Source organism: Pteropus alecto, unplaced genomic scaffold (assembly GCF_000325575.1).
Source record: "Pteropus alecto unplaced genomic scaffold, ASM32557v1 scaffold39, whole genome shotgun sequence".
Lineage (NCBI taxonomy): Eukaryota > Metazoa > Chordata > Mammalia > Chiroptera > Pteropodidae > Pteropus > Pteropus alecto.
This window is the reverse complement of record NW_006443568.1, coordinates 4116122-4140983: the sequence shown is the minus strand read 5'-3', so window position 1 is coordinate 4140983 and position 24862 is coordinate 4116122. Positions and strand designations below refer to the sequence as shown.

At 45.8% G+C, this 24862-nt stretch overlaps 1 protein-coding gene across 1 annotated transcript in view; it reads right to left on the bottom strand.

Moving 5' to 3' along the window:
* Positions 1 to 24862, bottom strand: part of CSMD2 (CUB and Sushi multiple domains 2) — a 571413-nt gene that overhangs the window by 361829 nt on the left and 184722 nt on the right. Inside the window, exon 9 of the mRNA XM_025041387.1 lies at positions 8433 to 8640. Within this exon, the coding sequence (XP_024897155.1) occupies positions 8433 to 8640 (208 nt within the window). The remainder of the gene's footprint in view (positions 1 to 8432; positions 8641 to 24862) is intronic.

The window sequence follows — 24862 nt, the reverse complement described above, 5'->3', positions numbered from 1 at the left end:
GCAAGGGCATCACAAACTCCTAGGAAGGCAGGAGGCTCTGAGTCTTGGCTGGTACAGATCCATCTCCTTACTGGTTCAAGGTGCTACTGGGTTCAGTAACCTCAGTCATGTACCATCTCAGCAGCTTCCTGAGCATCTCGGTCAGCTGAGTCCTTGACCCTGCCTTCCTCTTGATATTCAGGGAGCCTGAAATCCCAGAGGAGAGGCATTCAGCCTATGCCACTCCATTTACAAAGGGGCATTGTGTCGATGGGCCTTTACACGTGCAATTCCCTCTGCCTGAAATGCTGATGGATCCCCAAGTTCTTCCCATGGTAGCTCCTTCTCAATAGTCAGGTCTTAGCTTAAATCCTACCCCTTCAGGGAGGCCTCCCCTGGCCCCTTAATAGGGTCCCCATTGCTATTTTTCCCCATCCTGTTAACCTCCTTCATGGCACTCATCACAAGTGTATTTTACATTTATTTTGTGATTATTTTATTAATGTCAATCACCCCAAGTAGACCAAAAGTCCCACAAAGGCAGAGGTTTTCTCTGTCTCTTCTGCCATTGAATTTCCAGTGCCACCCAATCTCAGACAATAGAAGAGCCTAAGTAGTTTTTGAATGAATTATTATAGAAAATATTGGTAGTAAATATGGAGATGGTAAGGCTGACCATAATAATGGAGAGACTGGTGATAAAGATGATGCTGGTGCTGATTCTGAAGATGACTTCTCAAGGCCCTGCCAGAGTATTTACCTGAACACCAAACTTTCCAGGCAAAGCTACTGATTTCTCTGACCATCTCTACCAGTCTTATCTCAGAGACCGTGTGGACTGATATAACCAAGGGCACCTGTGTTCCTGTATCCAGGTCATTTCCTTCCCTGCTGTGACCTTGACCTCCCTTTCTGTGCCAATTTTGTGCTGGGGAGGCCGGTGAGTATCACCATGCCAGGCTCTACCCCCGTTCTGCTCCTTTTTCTGTGTTCCTCTGTTTGGTAAAAGACCCTACCACAGCTATCCAGCCAAAAACTTAGAAATCATCGCAGATTCCTCCTCTGCCTTCATTTCTCCTTTCCAATGAGCCCCCAAAGCAGTTGATTCTGTCTGAGATGTTTTTTGATGTCACCCCCTCCACTCCATCCCTTCGCGGCTGCCATAATTCAAGACTGGATCATCTCTTGACTGAGTGGTCACAAAAAGTTTTATAGCTGGTTTCTTAATCTTCTAGTCGGACCGAATTAAAATTCAGAGTGATGACCTTACTTCTCTGCTTAAAACACTTCAATGTTTTCTATAATCTATGAACCTTCTCCCCCACTTATTAATATACGGATGAGGTTGTTCGTGACCCATGCTCTTCCTGTGCTCATTTCAGGCCTCATATCCTGCCCTTGCTCTCTTGTAACCTGCAACCCACTTGCAATGCCCCAAACACATGGAGGCTCTTTCCTGCTTCACGCTGGTGGCAAGCTCTCACTCACTCTTCAGTTCAACTCAAAAATCACCCCATCTGGGACTCGTTTATCTGAGTCTTCTCCTCCATCATGACAGGAAGACTGACAACTTTTTCGGAGAACATCTTTTGCTTTTGCCTCCCAGTGACCTGGTTACATGACATCCTTTGCTTTTGGATTCGAGTGACCTGGTTTTCCTTTGGTGAACCGCCCCTCCTCTATTTCCAGGCAGGAGATCTGAACGGGGCCGGTAGCCATTTGACCCGGGCTGGGCTGATGAGAACACCTTCTGGCTGCATTGGTGTTGAGTGCTGGCCATGTGACTCAATCTAGTCCAATCAAGGTGCATCTGGGGGCTTTTGTGGGAACCACTGGGAAAGAGATGTTTCCTCCCTTCTGGGATTGCTAAACCAGTAGGATGGTGGGAGCTGATGGTGGTCACCTTGGCTACCAAATGGGGAAAGCCTGCCTGAAAAGGAAGACAATACACAGGAGAGCAAAGCCTCCTGTGTGGGAGGGAGAGAAACAGATTCCAGATGATGGTATCTGTATATCTTGATCCGGCAGTGCCTGAAGGTAATCCCTAGACTTTTCAGTTATAGAAGCCAACATATTCCCTTTTAAGCTTGAACTAAAAGATCAGTAGGAGGTAGGTTTCTATTTCTAGGACCATAAGAATCCTAGCTACTACATTTCTCTTTTCAGTCCCTACAGTAACTTCTTTATACCTCTTAGAAAAGTGCCCTACACAAGATATTGTAAAGCATTTAATTATATTCTGCCCATTCTCCCTGACAGTGAGCTCCAGGGTCCAGCACGGTACATGGCTATTACATAAACATTTGTGGAGTGAATAAATAACTCCTTGGGAGCAGGACTGTGTCTTTGTCTCCTTAGCACTTAAGAGGGCCTAGTTCATAGAAAGCTGTCAATAAATAATTGCCAAAAATAAATATGGGAATAGTAACAAAGAACATAAATGACCTAAACCAATGATTTGATAAAGTATATGTGAATGAAAAAATAAGCAAATAGTTATTACGAACAAATCCCCACTGGCATGCTGTTCTCATTCTAATTACATCTGAATCTAATGGCTCCTGAATGAAATATCTAGTTAAAAGTCACTGAGATCAAATGGTTCTAGTTGGCTCCAATTCTATGTGTAAAATGCTTAAAAATTAAAACGAGGTCTTTCAGGAGGAAAAAGAGTATTGCTCACAAAATTTTCAAACTGAATGTTTGTAAAGTAAACAGGAGTTTTTGTATCCCTATCTATAAAACAACAGCAAACAGTGAAGGGGAACGAAGTAAATAAACCCCACAAAGCCGGATCCAGAGAGTAGGTTGAGGCTGTTTTCCAGGGAAATTCTCTTTCCAAAAGCAGAGAAGTCTATCAGGTGGCCTGGGGCAGGACCCAGGAAATCCAGACAATAAGCTTACTTTCTTCTATTTTTCTCCAGGTGGATGGGGTGGCCTAGGCTCAAGGATAGATGGCAGAGCCACAGGGTCGGGGGTGCACAGTAGAGAGAATCTTCCCTAGAGAATCCTAGTGACCACTGACACGACCTGTGTCTCAGGAATCAGGAAGGCACCCACTTTGGCCAGGAGGCTTAGGCAGCAGCCCTAGAATGGTGCCCTCCCTGCCCGGTCATGTCCTGTATCAAATGGTACCCACCCTTCAAAGCCTGTCTCAAATGTTGCCTCTGTTTGGGGGCTCAAGACTCCGTTCTAGGACACTGTCCTCCTCTGAAGCCCTGGAGCAAGCTTGCTTTTCTTTTCCTACTCTAAATGTTTGGTGGAGGCAAGTTTATCACATACAAGTCCTTGGGAAGGGGGGCTTGGCTTGGGGGTGTGGGGACATAGAGAATGGACAGATTGAGGATCAGAATGAAACAAATAAAGAATGAAAATTGAAGTAGAGTGAAGGGGGCAAGGAAAAGATGCCAGGCATCACCAGCAGAGACTGACCCATGGAGGTGACATCCAAAAAGATGAGAGATGGTTCTAGGGTCTACACAGCAATCCCACAGATGAGAAGGAGCTCTGAACTCCTTCCACCATACATAACCCCCGGATACAATGCTGCATCCAGCACTTGGAGGTCCCAGATAGAGACGTCCGTCCCTCTCTGTCTTAGACAGTGGCCTCCTTGATCATCTCCCCATATGCTCTGCCCCTTTTCCCAGACCTTATGGGCCCCTCAGGGCAGGTGCTGTGCCTGACGCCCAGTGGAGTTCCCCCAGGTGCTAGCTCTGCACAGGGAAGCCAGTGGTAGTTTAGTTGAATCCTCTTCCTCTTTTCTAACAAAGCACTTAATTGACTCAGTCTGGGGCTGAGTCCACGCAGAGAAGAGGTGACGTTGCCCACAATGTGCTCACAAAGTACGGCTCTGGGAAGACAATTCCAGCAAAATCACTGCCCACTTCTGACCTTTGCAAGGGCATCCTCTAGTCTGACCCAGGGGCTCTGTACCAGCCCACCTCATCTCGTGTCCAGGCAATTCCCCTGGGAACTGGATCAGCCAGAGTGAGCAGGTTATGCCTTTCTACCTGGTGAGATGCCACAGGGCTGGCAGGCCAGGAAGACAGCCTCAGCGCAGGCACCAGGAATAGGGCCAATGAGGCTCCAAGTTGCTGGAGATGCCTCATCTCATTTACCCCTTATCTCTCAAAGAGTGAGCCCCTGAGTCTGGTCCCCACCCCAGAAGTATTATACCTACCATGAGCCAGGCACCGGTTTACATATTTAGCTCTTTCAACACGCTTTGTAGGTGATGTGGAAACTGAGGCTCGGAGAAGTTAGTAAATATCCCAAGATTACACAACTGTTAAGAGATGGATCTGGGTTTTGAGCCCAAGTCATCGGACTTCCGAGCTGGGTCTTTCCCTGGTGGAGCCAAATTCAGCGGCCTCCCGAGCTGGCTCGTTCCCTGGTCAGGTGCCAAGACACAGGCTCAATGCCTAATCCTGTAGGGACTACACAGACAGCTCCCCTTTTCCTGCGGAGGATGTCTGGCTTTCTCTCCTTTCTTGTAATCCAGAGGAAGAGCCTGGAGGGACTCAAATGGAATGTGTGGAGCATGAAGCAGAGAGAGGAGGGGGCAGATCCTGGGTCTGGTGGCTTCCCAGTGGCCTTTCATTCACTGATTTTTTCCACAGTGGAGAGGCTGGCTGTGTAATGGGCTGGCAATCGCTTCTACTCATTACAGTAACATGATTCTGACACCTCCAGGGGCCTCTAGGGTCCAGGGACCCAGAACCCTGGGTTTTAAAGGAATCTCTGCATCCCTCAGTTCCAGCGCTCTGAAAAGTCCAAGGGCCTCACGAGGAACTTTAGCAATGGTGAGAATATTTTCCTAGAATTTGAGGGGAAGGATGGGGCTCCATGAAGGTCATAGTCAACTGATTGGGTCAGAGCAGAACAAATAACCGCCACCTCCAAGAAGGATCACTGAGAGAAAATCTGACCCCTGAATTGAGGTCAGTGAACCAGAGACAGAAGGATGCATGTGTAAGGAGGTTGACCTGGTAATGTATATACGGTGGGTACTTGGAGGGTTGTACGTGAGGGGTGACTGAGTGTGTGTGTGTGTGTGTGTGTAGTAAGGGAATAATACAAAATACACTGTCTGGATTGTAACTCTCAGTCAATTCAAACCCAGTGTTTACTCATGATCAGCAATACATACACACACAAAAATGCAATTAACTTTAGGGAGAGTAAGTTACTAGGGAATTCCTCGACATGTCAGTTACAGGGTTCAGTGCTCACCATAGCAGGCTTTTCCTATTCAAAAGAGGTACAGTCAGATTCCCAGAGGCCAGTCGTGGACCCTTAAACAGGAAGTGGCAGTACACTGACTGATGTACATACATCACGGGACTCTATGGCGCTGCGCACACGCCGCTATGCAGGTGTACTCCTTCTGGCCCCATCTTTCATTAATCAGCCCCAGGCTGCCAATGGATTATATTCTGCCACATTTTTGGCTTTGAATTGTCCTTTGTTTTATGCAATAACATTCTGAGGACTTGGCAGGGTTTTTTTCCCTAATATCCTTACTTGGCAAAATAAAAAATTATCAACCCTATGTTCCCCTAATTGTTTAGAAATTTTACTCGTTCATGAAATTCAAACTGGAACCCTAATTAAAACTCTCCTGTTGCCCCACTTAGGAGAAGAGAGGCATGTGGAAACTGAGTCAGGACATTCCATGCCACCTCCTCTTCCCAATCAGGGGGAACCTACTATCCAGGGAGGGAGGAAGTGGATTTTTTTCCCCTCAAAGGTGTCTCTGTCCTCTCACTAGGTGAAGGGATGCCCAGTCATTCAAATCCATCTTTTCTAACAGGATCTGCTGTCTTTTTCTGCCTCAAGAGAACATCCTAAGGTCTTAATATAAGCTGATCAAAGCAGTACACTCATAAACCAGCAGCATCACATTTTCACAAGAATCCAGGGATCCATAAAGGAATGGGCAGGGAAGAGAGCGGATCCATTGCACATACGTCCTGCGCCTCCAAGTTTGTTTACTCATGATTAGATTACTAAGCAAGGATAAATTACAATAAGAAATGCATCCTGCCTGGCAGTGGTGACACCAGCCCTGTAAATAATTATAATTTAATCTTATAGCAAAGAGTTCTGAATGACTCCCCTAACGATTTCCTCTGCTTAATTCCTTCCCCACTGAGTGACTTAATAGGAAAAGGAATACTCTTTCAGATTTGTTTCACTCCAGAAGTTTGGACAACATGTAGACCCACACCTGGGGTGCAGAAGCCGTGGGAGACCATTTGGCCCTCGGATAAACAAGTGAGTCAAGGAGGGCTTGAGACCGGAAGAGAGAGAACTGGCAGGGATATTCATCTTGGCATCTGTTTACAGAAGTAAAAACAACCTAACAAGAGATCGGGCGAGGGAAGTGCGCGCGGTCTGACGCGGAATGCCATGAGGCCATGACGATCCTTCAAGTTGTCATGGCTAAGAAGATGAGCTTCTGAGGTTGAACCTGGGGTTGAATCCCAGCTCTTCTCCTTACTAGCTGTGTGACTGCAAGTATGTCACGTAACCTTTCTGGACCTCATTTTCCTCATCTGTAAAAGGAGGAAAATTGTGCCATCTACTTCACAGACTTATGATAAAGATGAAATGAAATTATAGCTGTAAGAGCTTAGAACCAGCCTACCACATGTTGATAATAAATGATACCACTATCACACCTCTTATATTTTGGAGGCATCTGTAATGATATGGAAAAATTTTCATGATCTAACGTTAAGTTAAAAATACATAACTACAGATATATTAAGATCCTAATTTTGTAATATTAAAATATATATAAGTAGCCAGTCAGTTTGATCTAGGCAAAGCAAAAGGCCAAAGGGGAATACGGCAAAATTTTAATGCTCGTTATTCATTTCTCTATAACTTTTTATATTTTTCATGTTTTCTCTTAGGAGCATATGTGTTACATTTATAATCACAAAAATGAGTATTTTACAAAAAGAGGCAGGGAGACAAAGGGTCTTCAGGCTGGGCAGGTCACTGTGGTTTTAGTTCCGTGAAGGGTCCATCCAGACTTTCAGCCAACTCCTAGCTCCAAATATCCAAATGCCCACAGACTAGAACATCAGCCTCCACACGGCGATTTAATTTTTCAGCTAACCCGCGCGCCTCTCAACACCCCATCCGGGGTAGGAAATGACTGAGCCAAATTAACAGATAAGCTTACGACGCCAAGGTCTTCTGACCACTCCCAGGTTGGTTTGCCTCCCCCTGTACCAGGAGAGTTCTCTGGGCTACACTGGTCCCCAACCTCAGAGTCTATGTTTGGTAGGAGTCCAATCCCACTTTATCCCTTTCAAATAGTCACACTCGGCTCTTACCCAGGGCTTGTCTGATTTTCTTGCCTTCAAAGATCCAGGTCTTCCTCAACTGGTGTTTTTATCACAGCACAAAACCTGGGATACAGTGTTCAATGAATGTGCCCCTGCCTCCTGTTTTTTCCTTTCCCCTTCCTTTCTCCTCCTTCCCCGTTCTCCTTAGCCCCACTGACCACTGTGCTTTCTTAGGCATTGTCCTTCCCTGACACTTCCTGCTTCACTCAGAGTCCTTGTGATACCCACTCTGCCCTCATCCGCAGGCACTGAGCTCTGCCTTCCCCTGGCACTGGGCAGCAACAAAGTCCGCAAAGATGCCCATCTTGTCTGAAGCACATCTGGACACATCCTTCTACTTGTTCCTGATGTGCAGACACAGGTTCTCCGATGCCTTGATAAGACAGCCACAAGGACAATACAAGAGAGTGTTCAAAACGCCACACCACGACTCTCAAACAGGCTTGTCATTCTAACAGGAAGCTGGATTTCCTGAAGCCATGTACCACTGGTCCAAGTCTGGAAGACTGCAGGCATCTTCATCATCCCTCTCCTCCCGAGCCCATCAATGTCAAGAGTCTCCATGGCAGGTGGAGCACAGCACAGAAAAACCCACACTTTTTTGTAAAGCAAGAATGATAGGGAGCAGGTTAGTCCTTCCCTTTAGAAACCAAGACAGCGTGCCTTTCCCGCCTCAGGGGCCGTGAGTGAGAAAGCAATTGCCACATAAGGTTCTATTCCCTTTGTTGGATGCTATGATTTTGTCTTCCAGAAACAGAACAATATTTCAAATAATTTCGCCAAGACCCTGTCCATATCCTGAGACGAGAACATTTTCAGTCTTAATGCTGGTTACTCAACCACAGCCCATCATGAAATTCTTCAGCATATGTACATGCTTCAAATCAGATACCAAAATTACTGTAAAAATTTACCCCAGCTCTAAAAATATGCAGTGATGTCTCATTATGATGAGAGGAAAACTCTCCAACAGTGGGTGTAGAAGTGACAAAGGGGCCTTCGGCTGAAGGTGCAGGAGCCAGGGAGACTGCATCCCAGTAAACCACAGTTGTAGACGGGGGAGGGGGCAGGGTGGGAGATGGTGCTTACCAGAGGGAGGAGCCTTCGGTCCCCGTGACTTCCAGAAAGTCGTAACCATCCTCCAGCTGGAAGTCAATGAAGACCAAAGCAATGGTGTCTCCCAGCTCGGCCAGGATGGTCCACGTGCAATCAGCATTGTTATGATACTCCGAGGGAAAGTGGGGGCTGGAGATGATGCCGCTCTGGCCCCGCAGGGTACCGCCACAGGCATCGTCCGCTGTGGGCAAGAGACAAGAGGCTATTGTGAGTTGGTCCAGTTTGCAGGCCCTGGTACTCACTGTGCCCCTCACTGTGAGAATTAGAGAGGGTCTTGGAACCTGGCACACAGACAGGATGGGCCAAGATCCTAGTCTGGATTGGCCTAATAATAACAATACCAACTCTTCCATAGCCCTCACCACATGGCAGACCCTATTCTGAGAATTTTAAATATTATTATTCTCACTGAACAGATGAAGAAACCAAGGCACAAGGAGGTTAAGTAACCTGCCTGCGGTCACACAGCAAATGAGCTTGGATTTGAATTCTGCCCTTCAGAGCACATTCTTAACTACTACGCCACACTGCTCCACGATGACCAGGAAGGAAGGAGAAGTCAGCTGTCAAATTTATTTCCGCAGTCACAATGGTGGTGAATAGGATGTTTCTTCCCATCAGATCTTAGTAAACCTCAGATATGATGGAACAAAACAAAAACTACTACTCCCTGGGGCAAAACTGAAAGGGCATTCCAGGCTGGTCGCAGCTGGGCTGGATCTCTGCAATCTTTCCTCATGCCCCTTGTCCACAGGCCAGCTCTGTTTTAGTGCTGCACATGTTCAGACATCCCTCACACCATTCACTGTGCCTAGGATGTCCTTTGCCCAGTGCAAGTCGAGAGTTGCACTAATGCTAACTCTTGGCAAAGCCTTACTCCTCCAAGCTTTCATCACTATTCTCCTCTGTGTTCTCACAGCAACATGTCTGACTTCAGGTACAGCACTCCGCACTGTTTGAATGACCTGTTCACGTATCTGTCTTCCAATCTATGTTCTGAGCTCCACTGGGAATCCCTAAGGGCAGGGACCATGTTTGACTCATCTCTGCAGCATAACCTGGTGTAGTTTCGTTGCTCCCAGCTGAGACTTGAGATTCAGACGAAAATGACCCGAGGGACATGCTCCAACGTATAATAGTTAAGAGCATTGGCTTTTGAATTATTTCAGACCTTAGTTTGAATCTTTCCCCTGCTGCTTACTAGCTGGGTCATCTGCCCTCCTGGAGCCGGTATGCAAGTAAGTGATTATAATACACTTAGCATGTGCTATATTAGAGACATGGATTAAATCATCAAGAAAGGAAAAATGCATATCAGGGTTCAAATGTGCATCAGAGGCAACAGACCAACAATAATAAAATCTAATATTTACTGAGCACTTATATCAGGCACTATTTACATATTTCATTTAATTCTTATTATGAAGTATCATTCTCATTTTACAGGTAAGGAAAGCAAGGCACAAAGAGAGTCAGTTATTTGCCAAAGGTGACATAGCTCATGGTAATAAAAGGAGCTGGAATTCTAAGCCTCAGAGTCTGCTCCCAGGGCCCATGGTCTTAATCAATACACTCTTCTGTCTCCCAGGAATACGATTCACACTTTGAGGACATAGGTAAAGAAACAATTACTTTTCTTGGGTAAGTCAATTTGGGAAAGCTTAACGGAAGAGATGCCATTACAGTTAGGTTTTAAATGCTGAATAATAGTTCACTAGATAGAGAAGAAAGAGAAAGGCATTTAAGAGAAGAGGGAATCAAATGTCATAAGCACAGAAGCACGAAAGCACAATGTCTAAGCATGTCTAAGATAACACGTCTAAGAAACATGCATTTGAATAGAGAGGAATGACGGGCCATGGTACTAGAAATGTAGGAGGAGGCACATGACAGAGAACACTGGCCAAGGGATTTTGAAGCAAAGGAATACATTGGAAAGAAAATGGATTTTAAGGTCAGAAGATCTAGATTTGAATTCAGGCTCCACAATTTCCTAGCCATGTGACCTTGGGCATTTTATTTCTCCAAGACTCATTTTGCTTCTCTGAGTTGTTGTGATAACTCAGTCGGATAATTAATGTGACAATACCTAGCATTTGCCAGTGACTGGCATATGATAGATGCCCAGCAAATGCTAAGTTCTCCTTTTCCTTCCATTTCATCGTAAGGATCAAAGGTAGTGAAGAAATATGATTAAATTTGCATTTTAAAAAGGTCACTGTGGCTGAGGTACAGAGGAGGTCTGAGTGGGGGGAGCAAGCAAGATGCTTTGGGTAGGCTATAGTTACCTAAGTCCAGGTGAGGCCAGATGAGATCTGCACTAAGGCCATGGGGATGGTGGGAGAGGACTTATTTGAGAGATACTTAAGAAGTAGAAATCTACAGGACTTAGCAACTGAAAGGGATGAAATACGTGTTTCTGTCATGAGCTTGGATGAATGGATGAAAGGTGCCATTTCTTGTGGCAGGGAACTCAGGAGGGGAGCACCTTATGGTGTGGAAGGCCAACAGGAGTGCAGTTTTGGACACAAAGGCTGGGTGTGTGGGGACGACATACTGGTGGAGAGATTAAGATGACAGTTGGATATATAGGAGTAGTGTGGGATGGAGATAAAAGGGAGTTTATTCAGTAACCTTGAATCATTCTTACTAATGTGATTCGACGGAGTTAAGGTCTAAGCAGAATGAGTCCATTTCTTAATGCCAAATCTTAGGTACATATGAGCACAAACATAAAGGGGCCTCAGTAGGTGCTCATGAATGTTTCCCTCCCACACCCATTAACTGAGCACCTAATATGTGCCAAACACTGGGCTAAGGCCAGTACTACATTAAGAAAAAACTTGATTTCATCCATGACCCTCAGGGTTTCTCAGAGTGAGGGCCAAGGCAAACATACAGTGGTTCCCCAAATTGTTATAACTGAGGTGTCAAGGCACATGGGACTCAAGGAAGGCTTCACAGAGGAGAAAACATTTATGTTGAGACATTCATTTATTCACTTATTCATTCAACAAATGTTTACTGTGTGTCTACTGTGTATCAGGCACTGTTCTAGGTACTCGGGATTCATCTGTGAATAAAACAAACAAAAATTCATACCCTTGAAACAGGTATTTGCCCCGGTCAAGATGACAGAGTAAGTAAATGCTGTACTTGCCTCCTCTCACAACCACATCAAAATTATAACTAAACTGGAGAACAACCATCACTGAGAATCACCTGAAGTCTAACTGAACAGAAATCCTATAACTAAGGATATACAGAAGTCACCTTGAGACTGGTGGGAGGGTCAGAGACGCTGAACAAGCTGGTCCAACATCCACATCTGTCAGTTAAGAATCAGGAGAGATACCCTGCTACAGAGGTCTCTCCTGAGGAGAGAGGTGTTCCAGCCCTACACCAGCTGACCAGCCCAGGGTTTCAGTGCTGGGCAGAGAAGTTCTTATAACTTCTGGCAGTGAAAACCAGTGGAGATTGTGGCTGAGACAGAGGCCGGCTGGAGTCCAAGGTGCTTCGCTTAAAGGGCTCTGCACATGAACTTAACTCACTAACAGACTTACTTGCTCTGAGATCCAGTGATGGGGCAGCAGCTCAAAAAGTGCCGGGAACATACAGGGAGGCCTGAACTGTCTGGCTTCAGGGTGAGGGTTGGAGGGGCAGCTTTCTCCCAAACAATACCGGCAGAAGCCATTGTTCCTTTGTTGAGCCCTCCACACTCTCAGCGTGCAGATGCAGGTGGGCACCATATCTGAGTCTCTATCAACCTGGCTAACACTATTTGCCCCACCCTGGTCATTCCCTGAGACTCAGCCCCACGCAATTGTGGGCCCACTCGAGTGTTTCCAGTGGTTTTCCATACAAATGACCTGTCTTGGCCGGACTTCCTTAACATCTCTCAAAAGTTCACAAACACCAAAAAAGCAGCATCTGGCTTCAGTGTGCCCCCGACCTCCTGCTAAGCCACCCTAAGTCCAGCACTAACGGCAGCCAACCTCGGTTGTAGCTTAGCCTCTCCCAGGCACTTCCAATTTAGTACAGGTGGCAATCATCTGCAGATCACTTTGTAGCTTATACCAAGTGGCTGTGGGCAGAGCACAGGCAGCAACTAACCTTGGCCTGCACCAGAGCACCCCTCCTCCAAGAGGCCCCCGAACCAACACACCTAGTGGCCAGCTTCAGGCCACACCAGAGTACCACCCAACCACTTCCACAAACAACACAGCCAAAGGGCAGACTCTGCAGGCATCAGAGCCCCATTAAAGTGAATCCTGCTCTATAAAGTCAGCCCTTATAAGGCACAATGGATCCTCCACTATGGTCACTGCTAGTCCTCATAATGAATCAGGTTGAGAGTCAATCCCTCTTACCGACCTAGCAACAGCAATCAAGGCTCAACTACAACAGGAGGGCACACACAATCTACACAAGGGACACACCTGGAGTATCTGGCTCAGGTGACCCAGGGAGACTGTGCCACTGGGCCCCACAGGACACCTACTACATAAGGCCACTCTACCAAGACTGGGAGACATAGCAGCTCTACCTAATACATAGAAACAAACATAGGGAGGCAGTCAAAGTGAGGAGACAAAATGTCCCAAGTGAAAGATCAGAACAAAGCTCCAGAAAAAGAACTAAATAAACAAAATGGAGACATGCAATCTATCAGATGCAGAGTTCAAAACACTGGTTATAAGAATGCTCAATTATCTCGGTGAGAATTTGAACAAAGAGATAGAAAACATAAAAATGGAGACTGAAAGCATAAAAAAGAACCAATCAGAAATGAAGAATACAATAACTGGAATGAAGAATACATTAGATGAAATCAACAGTAGATCAAATAGAGCAGAAGATCGAATCAGCAATTTGGAAGATAACATAGCAGAAAACACCAAATCAGAACAGCAAAAAGAAAAAAGAATCCAAAAAAATAAGGTTATTTTAAGGGGCCTCTAGGACAACATCAAGCGTACCAACATTTGCATCATCGAGGTACCAGAGGAGAAGTGAGCAAGGAATTGAAAACCTGTTAGAAGAAATAATGACAGAAAACTTCCCTAATCTGGTGAAGGAAATAGACATATAATCCTAGAAAGCACAGAGAGTCCCAAACAAGATGAATCCAAAGAGTCCCATGCTAAAACATCATAATTAAAACACTAAAGGTTAAAGACAAAGAGAGAATCTTAAAAGCAACAAGAGAAAAGCAGTTAGTTATCTATAAGGGAGCTCCCGTAAGACTGTCAGCTGACTTGCAGGCCAGAAGGTATTGGCACGGAAATATTCAAAGTGATGAAAAACAAGGACCTATGACCAAGATTACCCTACCCAGCAAAGCTATTATTTAGAATCAAAGTTCAGATAAAAAGCTTCTCAGACGTGAAAAAGCTAAAAGATCATCACCACCAAACCAATATTATAAGAAATGTTAAAAGGACTTCTTTAAGAAGAATAAATAAAAAATATGAATAATAAAATGGCAATAACTACCAATCACCAATTACTTTATATGTAAATGAATTAAATGCTCCAATCAAAAGACTCGAGATAGGTGAATGGATAAGAAAACAAGGCCCTTAAACATGCTGCCTTCAAGAGACGCGTAAGATTGAAAGATACACACAGACTGAATGCAAAGAGATGAAAAAAGATATTTCCTGAAAAGAAAAAATTTTAAAAGCTTATGCCAGACAAAATACTTATGCCAGACAAAATAGACTTTAAAACAAAGGCTATATCCAGAGACAGAGAAGGATGCACTAATTCCACTTCTGGGTATTTACCCAAAAAACATAAAACACAAATTCAAAAAGATGTATGTATCCATATGTTCACTGCAGCATTATTTATAATAGCCAAGATATGGAAGCAACCTAAGTGTCCACCAATAGATGGATTGATAAAGAAGTACATATATACAATGGAAAATTACTCATCCATAAAAAAGAATAAAAGCTTGCCATCTGCAACAACGCGGATGGACCTAGAGGGTATTATGCTGAGTGAATTAAATCAAACAAAGATAAATATCATATGATTTCACTTGTACATGGATTTTAAACAAAATAGAATAAATGAACAAACAGAACAAACTCATAGATAAAGAAAACATTTTGATGGTTGCCAGATGGGAGGGGAGTTGAGGGGATGAGTGAAGTGAGGGAAGGGATTAAGAGGTAGAAATTGGTAGTTATGCAAAATATTAATGGGGATGTAGAGTATAGCATGGAGAATACAGTTAATAATATTGTGATAACTATGTATGGTGCCAGATGGGTACTAGATTTATTGGGGTGATCATTTTGTAAGGTATATAAATGTCTAATCACCATGGTGTACACCTGAAACTAATATTGTATGTCAACTATAATTAAAAAATAAATTATTTTAAAAAAATCCCTACCCTCATGGAGCTTACATTCCAGTGACAGGGAAACAGACAATATCCAAGATAAATAAGAAAACCCTATGGTGAATGCAGTGGTGATAAATGCGGGAGCTGGGGAGCTGGGAGTGGGGGTATGGACATTTCAGAAAAAGCCTGAGAAGTTGACATTGGAGCAAAGACCTGAAGGGGAGAGGGGGGAAGTCACGTGGTTATCTGGGGGGAAGTGCATTCTAGATGGAACAGCAAATGCAAAGACGACAGTGTCCAGAGGCCTGGCACCATCAAAGAGCATCAAGGGACCCAAGGGGCTGGAGCAGTGGAAGCAAGGAGTGCAGGGAGCAAAGCCACACGGAGGGGCTTAGAGGCCACTGTAAGGATTTGGGCTTTTACTTGAGAGAAATGAGAAGCCAGTGAGGGTTCTGAAGAGACGATGACATGATCTGATTTCTGTGTTAACAGGATCCCTCAAGCCGCCGTGTAGACATCAGACCAGAGATGGCTACGGCAGAAGTTGTGGGGGTACAGGGGCAGGGGGTAAGCTGTAGAGGCTACTGAGATGATCCAGGTGAGAGATGATGGTGGCCTGGACCAGGTGGTACCAGTGAGCCATAGTCAGTCTGGCTATGTTTTAAACACCAAGCTGGCAGGATACACTTCAACTGAGAGCTGACTGCCTGGCAGACCTCAGGGGAGACGGTGTCCTGGGCAGAGGAAAGAGCAAGAGCAAGGCAGCTGAAGTGGGTGAGTGTGGCACGTTTAGGGATTTCCTAGTCAAAGTTATCTGAACTAAAAGGCAAAGCAGAGATGGCAGACCTGAGCTGGGCAGGAAGTTAAGGGCTGCACTGTGAAGGGCCCTGGAAGCCAAGTGAAAGAGCTGTGGTTCTATTCTCCTGCTCCTCCTCCTCCTCCGTTCCTCCTTAGCTACCCACTAATTTAGGTGTCCAGGCCCCGGGAAGGAGGGAGGGAAGAGAGGTAGACAGATTTGCCTTGCCTGGCTTTAAATCCAGTTTGCCAGTGCTATTTATCTGTTGTATCAAGTTATACAGTATTTTCACCCTGGGTACCTCTCTGCAGGAGGCTATGAAGTCTAACACCTGAGGAAAAGTCTCGGGATCTCCTTCTGATGTAATAACTCCACCGTGACCAGTACCAGAGAGATAAGCTACAGGAGCCAGTCAGCGAGTGGGAGAATTGTCAATGTCATTTCCAGGAAGCACTGAACCTGCCGATGCCCAAAAGTCCTGCACTGGCTCTGTCTACACCAGGTGGAACTATCTACACCCCTATCCACAATGGCTTAATCTTCACTGAACTGGAATACAGCGGCAGGGAATGCTGGAGGAGAAGCAGGTCTTGGGGGAAAAATAATGACCCCACAGCCTCCTGCCTAGTTCAGGTCTTAGAAACCCAACTAGATTTATGTTGTGTTCAACCTCAGCCTGACCCAGACCCTCCTCATCTTACCCTTCCACAAACCCGGCCTTCCTCTGGAGCTTCCCATCTTGGAAAGTGTCAGCACTATTCAGCCAGTGCCTGATGCCAGAGGCTGGGGGATATCCTCAACTCCTCCCACAGCACCACACCCAACCTGTCACCAAATCCCAACCATCCTTCTAAGTGGCTCTTGATTCAGTCTCCCATCTTGACTACTGCTCTATTCTAAGCCAATGGTGCTCCATTCAAGTCTCCCTCATGTTCCACCTGCCCACCCTTCACACAGAGGCCTAAGTGATTCTGGAAGGCACTTCTCTCTGCACAAAGCTCAGTAACTCCCAGTAACTCAGTCAGGATAAAGCAGACTATGCCATGGCTGATGAGGACCTTACAAGGCCTCACCTTATACTAGTCTCTTCCCCACCACTACTCCAAGTACACTGGCCTCTTCCCAGCTCTTCTGATGTGCCAAGCACCTCCCTGCTCCAGGACCTTTAAAAGTTCTATTTTCTGTTTCTGGATACTTCTTTCCTATCTCATTGGAAATCTCATTGGCTGGCCCCTTCTCAGCCTTTAGGTCCCAGTCTAAGTATGACTTCTGCAACGATTTTTCTGGAAACACAATACTCCTTATCCTCATTATATGTTTTCAGAGCAACATGTACTTTCCCATAATTAACTGATCATTTATGTCATTTATTTAATATCCAGGCAGTAAACTCCATGGGAGCAGGGGCCAGTTGGTTTTGTTTCCAGCATCTACACTACCGGTGTAGAACAGGCAGTCGATAAATATCTTTTGAACAAATAAAGAAGGAGAATGAAGTTTGGGAAACTGAAGCTCAGAGAGGTTAAGTAACTCTCCTAAAGTCACACAGTTGGTGGCCAAGTCAGGATTTCAGTTGAGTCTCTCTGGTACCCGGACTGTGATCTCCTCTATGACATCACACCTCCCTGCTTGATAGTAGTTTGCTAAGCATCCTGAGATCTTCAAACTTCCTAATTTTAGTCAATGACTCCTAGACTGTGCTAGAGCTAGGGACTCAGGAGCTTGGGATCCTGTGGCCTGAGCCACCAGTCTACCCTGAAGATGGCACCTTTGTCATTCGAGTTATCCCTGTCTCTGTGTTTTCTGCCACCCTTGTGCCTGCACTGTCCTGTTTTGATTGAAGATGCTGTAAAAGTTGCTTGGAGACTTTCTCACACTTAAATAAGGCGTCGTATTTCATGGTTACAAATTCAGAGTTATAAAATATAACCTTCAGCTGACACCGCAGTCCTAAAATATTAATTTATACTTTCTCTTTCTCTGGCAATGGGCATTCTGCACTGCCATTAAGTCATGTATAGTCTAAGGTACAGATGTGTTAAGATGATAGTTGCCTTTCCAAGTTTATGACTTTATTTATGATCGACTTTAAGTTTCACTGAAATTTCTTCAATTAACTATAACTTTAGAGAACTATCCTTCAGCCCCCTTTGATGTCTGTGAACTCTTCCCAATGACTCACAAATTTAAGGGAGAGATGGAGGAACCTGCACGTATTCCCCCCACCTCCAACTCTAGTGCACATGCTCGGATACCTGGAAACTCTGGGGTCCTTGGCACTGGTCCACTGTCTATATCCTCCCCCCTCAGGACTACTCAGCCCTTGAGGAAATAAAAATCCCATCGGGCCCTGGGGAGGAACCGCCATCTTACAATTCAGGTCCAAGACCAACAGAGCCAGGGCATGAGTGCCTCCCAGTGCCCCAAAGCTACAGTGCTCTCCTTTTTCTTATGCTATGTCTCTGCTGGGGCCCCAATGACCTGCTCAACCTCATCAGTCCCCTCTTCTGGGGGCTTGGGATTCTGTCCCATCATCCTTGGCTTTATCAAGGACTCTCCTTCTCAAAATTAAGAAATTACTAATTGCCTAAGAGAAGTACTGTTTCTGCCACCCCCAGACTCCTTCCATAGATACACTAGTTCCCCCTTATTCACGGGGGATATGTCCCCCAGTGGATGCCTGAAACCGCAGATAGTACCAAACCTTACATATACTGTTTTTTCCTATACATAGATACCTATGTTAAAGTGTAGTTTACAAATTAGGCACAGTAATAGATTAACAGCAATAACTAATAATAAAATGGAACGATTATCACAATATACTGTAATAAAAGTTATGTGAATGTGGTCTCTCTAGAAATATCTTATTGTACTGGACTCACCCCTCTGCTTGTGATGATATGAGTTGATACAGGGCCTATGTGATGAGATGAAGTGAGGTACTAAGAACAGGTGCTATCTAAAACTTATGAATTATTTCTGGAATTTTCCACTTACTATTTCCAGACTGCAGTTGACAACAGGTAACTGAAACCAGGGAAAGTGAAATCGCAGATAAGGGTGCACTACTGTGCTGTCACCTAAGGTAGCCTTCTGGGGGATGCATGCAGACAAGGCATGGTATTAGGTTATATAACAATTCTTTGTTGAGGTTTCCTTATAGGCCAGGCATTTTGCTAAATGCTTCACCTGCATTTTCTGATTTAATCCTCCAACTGCTCGAAGAAACAGATAATATCAACCACATTGTACAGATAAAGAAACTTGCCCATGGTCACACAGCTACTAAATGTTGGAGGCAGGATTTGAATCCAGAACACCCTGACTCCTGACCCACAGAGTTACCCACTTACTTCTCTGCCTCAGGCCTTCGTAACTGTACTGCCATTCCTAACACAGGCTAGAGCAGGCTCCTGGAAGGACCAGGCCCTGGAGTGGGGTTCCCCTGGTGTGAGATGCCTCCTTCTGTTCCTCCCACCTCTGCCTAAGTGGCCTGAGGCTTTGTGCTGCCTCTGAAGTCTGGGCCTAGCTATCCATGCTCAGGTGAAGAGGGGTGAGTATTGGGTTAGAATTCTTCCTAAGAATGAAAGTAGCCCCCGGCAGACCCTGGCCCCACTCTGAAGCAGCATCCGCTCAGCAGGACGACCTCAGGCCCTTTCCATGAGGCTTCTCTCCTAAAGGGCTCATGGAGCAAGGTAAAGAGGTCAAGGGAGGAAGCACAGGAGAGCAGGCAGTGCCTGGCCTGGTGTACTTTTGCAGGGCATACACCAATGAGAGGACCAAGCTTTCAGGCTCGGAGCTCCAGAAGTAATGCTATCATCACAAGTCTCCTGCCACAGGTCACAGGCCATCGTTCTTGCCTGTGGTAGACAGTGATGGTCAAGATCATGGCTGGTAGGCACACAGACTTGGGTGGTACCCTGGCTCCACCACCCTCTAGCTATGTGATCCCAGGCAAAAAACCTCACCTCTCTGGGCTTCAGTTCCCTCACCTGTATAGGGGATAACAATATCTTAACCTCCTAGGGTTTTTGTGAGGACTAAATTAGATAATGCAAGGTCTGGCACACACTTAGTGCTTGATAAATGCCAGCCAGTAGTGGCCGTGGCAGTCAGAATCACAATGATAGCTAGCTTTCATTGGGTCATTACTATGAAGAAGGCACTCTCCTGTGTGCTTAGCATTTATCAACTTATGCCTTACCTGTTAAGTACTCTTATTATTCTCATACAGGGGATGAGAAAACTGGGGCACAGAGAGGTTGAGTAACAAGCCCGTCAATCAGCTAGTGGGTGTGAGTGGCAAGGCCAGGATTTGAATCCAGGTGACTGGAACCCAGAGCCATGTTCTGAACAGTGCTGCTATAACGGTGATGGCAAAGGTAAGAGGAGAAAGACTAATGATTCCAGCAGCAGTAGGAACCCCATAGTTAGGAGTTTCTGGGAGTGGCGGTCCATGCCATCTCCTCAAAGAGTCCTCTCTCGACAGTGCCATCTAAAGTAGCCTTCCTGGTCACTTTATTTCTCTCGTAGCTCGTATGATGATCTGAAATATGTTTATTTGGTTTTTATCTATCTTCGGCCTCCCAGCTGCTAGAAAACATACTCCATGGGATAATGGAATTTGGTCTAACTTGTTCGCCACCGCAATTCCCTGTAACTTGAACAATATCAGGCACCTCATAGGCAGTTAATATATGACTGAATCAAAGACTGGCACATAGTAGGCACTCAATAAAGCTGTTGCATCTTGAGTGAACAACTGAGTAAGCAATCAACCCTGGAAGGCCACGACTCGTGCCCCGACTTTAAAACTCAGAAAGGCTTAGTAGGACAATGGCAACCCACAGCTACAGGCTGAACTTAGGCCTATCTGACTCCATGCTCTCCCACGCCTGACACACTGCTTCTGTTCACATTCTGCAGGTTCCTCCACCTGGGGCCAAGAAATTTGGATGCAGCTTGGCACTTGTAGCCCAAGCTTCTGTAGAGAGCAAATGGCCCTTTCCCGAGGTCTGGTGGCAGCCTGCAGTGTTTGGCTTGAACCTCAGAGGCCAAGCGTTTCTTGCTCAGGCGGCTTTCTTTCACATCCAAACCCTGTTCCTTCCCCACGTGGTCTTCTTTGATCCAGGGACAACGTCCCTCTCAAGTCAGGGGCTGGTTGCTGAAATCCACATGGTCTTCTTTCTTGTAGATCAAAGAGGTTCCACAAAGCTCAGTGCCTCCCAGGGACCTCTGCTTTTGAAAAAGCGCGAAGAGTGACATACAGCAGAGAGAAGTTACAGGCCTTCTCTTTCCTTCTGCCAGCTGAAACAAGTTTTCATGGGCCAGGAGCCTTGGGACAGGCCTCCTTGGAGGTCAGCCTCACACCTGCTCTGCCCCTGATCCTAGATGGTCTCTATTCTCCCTTAGTCTGGGCTATTTCCCCAGATAGAGCCCACCTTTCGGCCAGGAACATGGCATTTCCTATACAAAGCAGAGGCACACAGTCCTCCAACCTGTTCCTGGAAGCCCTGGATTCAAAGACCCTGTGTCACTCAGGGCTGCTGGGCTAATCCAGTCTAGTAATTTCCCTTTGGGGCTTATATGCCTACATGATCCTGCTGGTGAATTAGACCTATCCAGCCATCCATTCATTCAGCAAATATTTATGGACCACTGCCCAGTGGATGAGGTTTATCTACTCACAGATGCCAGCACTTGAGAGTTCTACATCAGAGGAAGAAAGGCCAAAAGGCTTTAATCCTTCCTGAGCATGAACCCGTTAACTGTGGCATGACTGCTGCTCCTAGCATGGCGTGGCACACAGCGAGCACCCTCTGCTCCTATTTAGCTTGGCCTCCTCCTAAGGAAGGGCAGTTTGCAAATTCACTTTCAAGAAATCACTCACATTATTGAGGGTGCCTCTCAGGCTACTCTTGCAGCTTGGCAAATGAGAATAGAGAAATAGACCTCAAGTAAAGGAGTGAGGGGAGGCTCTAGGGGCTCGGAGAGTGGGACCAGCTATATCTGAGCCCACTCAGACACCAGAGAGTCTCCAGGGCTGAAAGCCCTCCTGAAAACGAGATTCGACGTCCTCGGCTGCCTTCCCTGGTGTGTTTGGAAGGGAGCATTCCTTGATATGGCTAAACTGGAAGCTACTTAGAGAGGACTTAGAAAGCTCAGTCTGGGGCTCCCAGAAGGACCTCATGCTCCATGCTAAGGAATCTGAACTTGACCTTGTTAGTGATGAAGAGCCACTGGTAGGATTCTAAGCAACAGATGATTCTGTCAGATCTGTGTCTTAGAAAGTTCGCTCCCACAATGGGGTGTGGGTTAGGATGCCTGTAGTGGGAGACTGGAGAATGGCTGCTCAATGAGAAACACTCTGCAGTGAGACAGGTGAGAGACGAGAGGGCCTGAGCCCTCTGACTAGGAGCAGAGGGAGATTCGCCTGGACATGGTGATTGATGATGCAGGGAGCAAAGAGGATGAGGGATGTCTGGCTGGTGACACTCTTCACACTCTTCACCCTCTACACCAAGCTGGGGAGCAAAAAAAGCAGGTTTGGGAAAATAGAAAGAGTTAGGTTTTGGATGTGCCCCATTTGAGGCATACTCCGTGGAGTCATTCAGTAGAATTTGATCTCTATATGAGCCTAAAGCTTAGGATGGGGGCAGGGTTGGAGACAGAGATCAAAGAGCTGTCCCCAAGCAACAACTGATAGCCATGTACTGGATGAGAAATTCCAAGAGATCCAAGAAGTTCCCAGAGAAGAGGCCACACTGGGCTCTCCAGCATTTAAGAAGAATCATGATCATCTGAGAGTCAGGAGAGACCTGGGAGAGAGTCATGCCACAAAAAGGTTCCCACGCCCACAAATTACTGCTGTGATATGAATGCTGGGAAGCAGCGTCACCTCAGCCCACCCTGTCCCACTGAAAGGCCAGTCTTTACGGCCCCCTACACCCAGACAGGCAGACACTGTGCTGTGGGACCCCGATCCAGCCTGGTGAAGGAAGACCTCCATGAGGTGGCCCGCATCACTTGTCTTTCTCTAGTAGGTTAACAGAAAAGATATAACAGCCAGCCCCAGAGTTTATTCAAGTGAAAGCTCTCTTTGTGCAGAAAAATACTACCTTGTGCCTAAATAGCCTGGGTGGGGAAGGGAGACATTAGCCTGTAAGGCAAAGCCGAGGGACAGTTGGGCTCCTATGCCTACAAAGTAGACAGAAGTCCTGAAATGGGGCCAAAATTGAAAGGCAGAAAAGTGGAGGAGGCTGGAGAGAGAGGAGGAGGTGCAATGTACACCGCAGAGGAAGCCAGAGCCTGCCGAAACCGAAGCCAGGGAGAAGCTTCCAGGGAGAAGCTTGAAGACTCGAAGGCTCCTGATTGCCCAGACTTTCATTTTAAGCCATTTGCATTGGTGAGAGGCAAACTGCCAGCACTGCCACAAACCTCCAGCAAAGGCTTGGTTCATGTAAACGCCTTTGTTAGTGGTTTTTGTTTCCTGGTTTTTTTTGGGGGGTGGGGGGTGGGGAGTTGGGGGGGTGGTCAAGAAATATGGGCCAAATTCCTGACCTAAGTTGGCAGAGCAGAACCCAGGGGGGTGAAACATAGCAGTGAGTTCAAGGTTGAGAGGAGGGTAAAGCTGACAAAGCTTCCTGGAGATTCTGGGGAGATAATGATTTCCACCACATTAGGATGAGTTGTTGATGTAAATTATACTTCACAGGATGGGGGGACAGCCCCTCTGCCTCTGAGCTACATTTGTTTTTCGTTTCCACATTGATTAAGGTTACATGATTTGTACAGTGCTGTAAAAAGAAAGAGAACTGTTGGGTTTTACTTCACAACTTAAATGCTCATTTACTACCATGTTTTATAGAGTATTATGTCACAATTCTGACACCCCCTTCTTGGAAGGTCAGAGCCTTAAACGGTAACATCCTCTGGGCAGTGGGTGGGTATGCACGCTGTAAGGAAGGATGGATACAGCAGCTTCAGGCCATGGTTAAGCCACCCAGGGCCACACACTTGTGCGTAGGGGCCTGATGCGTTTCGTCATGCCTGACATCAATCATGTGATTGATATGTTCATTCCTGATACAAATCACATGAAGTGAGGCATCTGCCAAGTGACAAATGAAGCCTGAGAGAAAGGGACTTACTTAGGAAGGCAAGAAAGAAGACACTAGTTCCTTTGGGCTCCACCAAGAAGGACCAACATGGCTAAGGACGATATTATTAGTTGAGGACTAAACAAACATGGAGCCAAGTGGCAACTCAGATTGACTGGCTGTGGCTTGCCTGTTAAGAAATTCACAGCTGTGTCTGGTCTCAAGCAGAAAGGGTGCTATGATCAATTAATTTAGTATGCTGTGGGGGTGGGAAGAAGGAGAAGAAATGTATGTGCCAAGTATTTTCCATCCCTGGCATAGACAGGAAAAAGGGTGTGTGCATTTGGTGGGAGGAATTATAGAAAATCTTCTAAGAGAAAGGTGAAATCTGAGCCCAAGGAGAGCTACCTTGTTTCAACCATTTCTAACCTCCTTGAAATGATCCTCCCAGACCTATATCTGGATGTCCTGGGACCCACCGAATTTCAAGATGAGAATTTCAAGAGGAAAAGAGTCGTCAATAGTGCAAAAGCTGTTGAGAGGTCCAAGAATATAAGGGCCAACACGATTCCCATCTGATGTGGCAACAAGACGAAGAATATTGGGGCAAAGGCTAGCCTGCAGAAAAGTAAATGGGCAGTGAGGAGAGACAGGCTGCATGGAGTTTCAAGATGCCGGGCACTGCTGGTGGTGTGGGGAAACGAGGCACTGTAATATCAATTTTAAAAGGCGGATAAAAAATATCTACATGCATTATAATCTTAATTATGTTCCTATTCATAATATATGAATATATGTAGTATGCACTAAAAAATGGGAAGGAAATACATGAAAATAATGGTTAAAATGGTCACGTTTTGTTCATTCTCTTCTATATATTCTAAGATCATTTACAAATGATCATGTGTTATTTTTATCATTGGGTAAGAAGCACGGGAAATTGTTTTAGGAATAAGCTTGGTTATTTGGGGGGCGGGGACCAGTCAGAAATAGTTTGTGAAGAGAGTGACCAATCATCCCAGTTTGCCTGGGACTGAGGGGGTTTCCAGGATGTAGGGCTTTCAGAGATAAAAGTGGGGAAGTCCCAGAAAAACCAGGACAAGTTGGTCACCGTAGCTGAGAGGCTGAGACCAATGTAGGATTG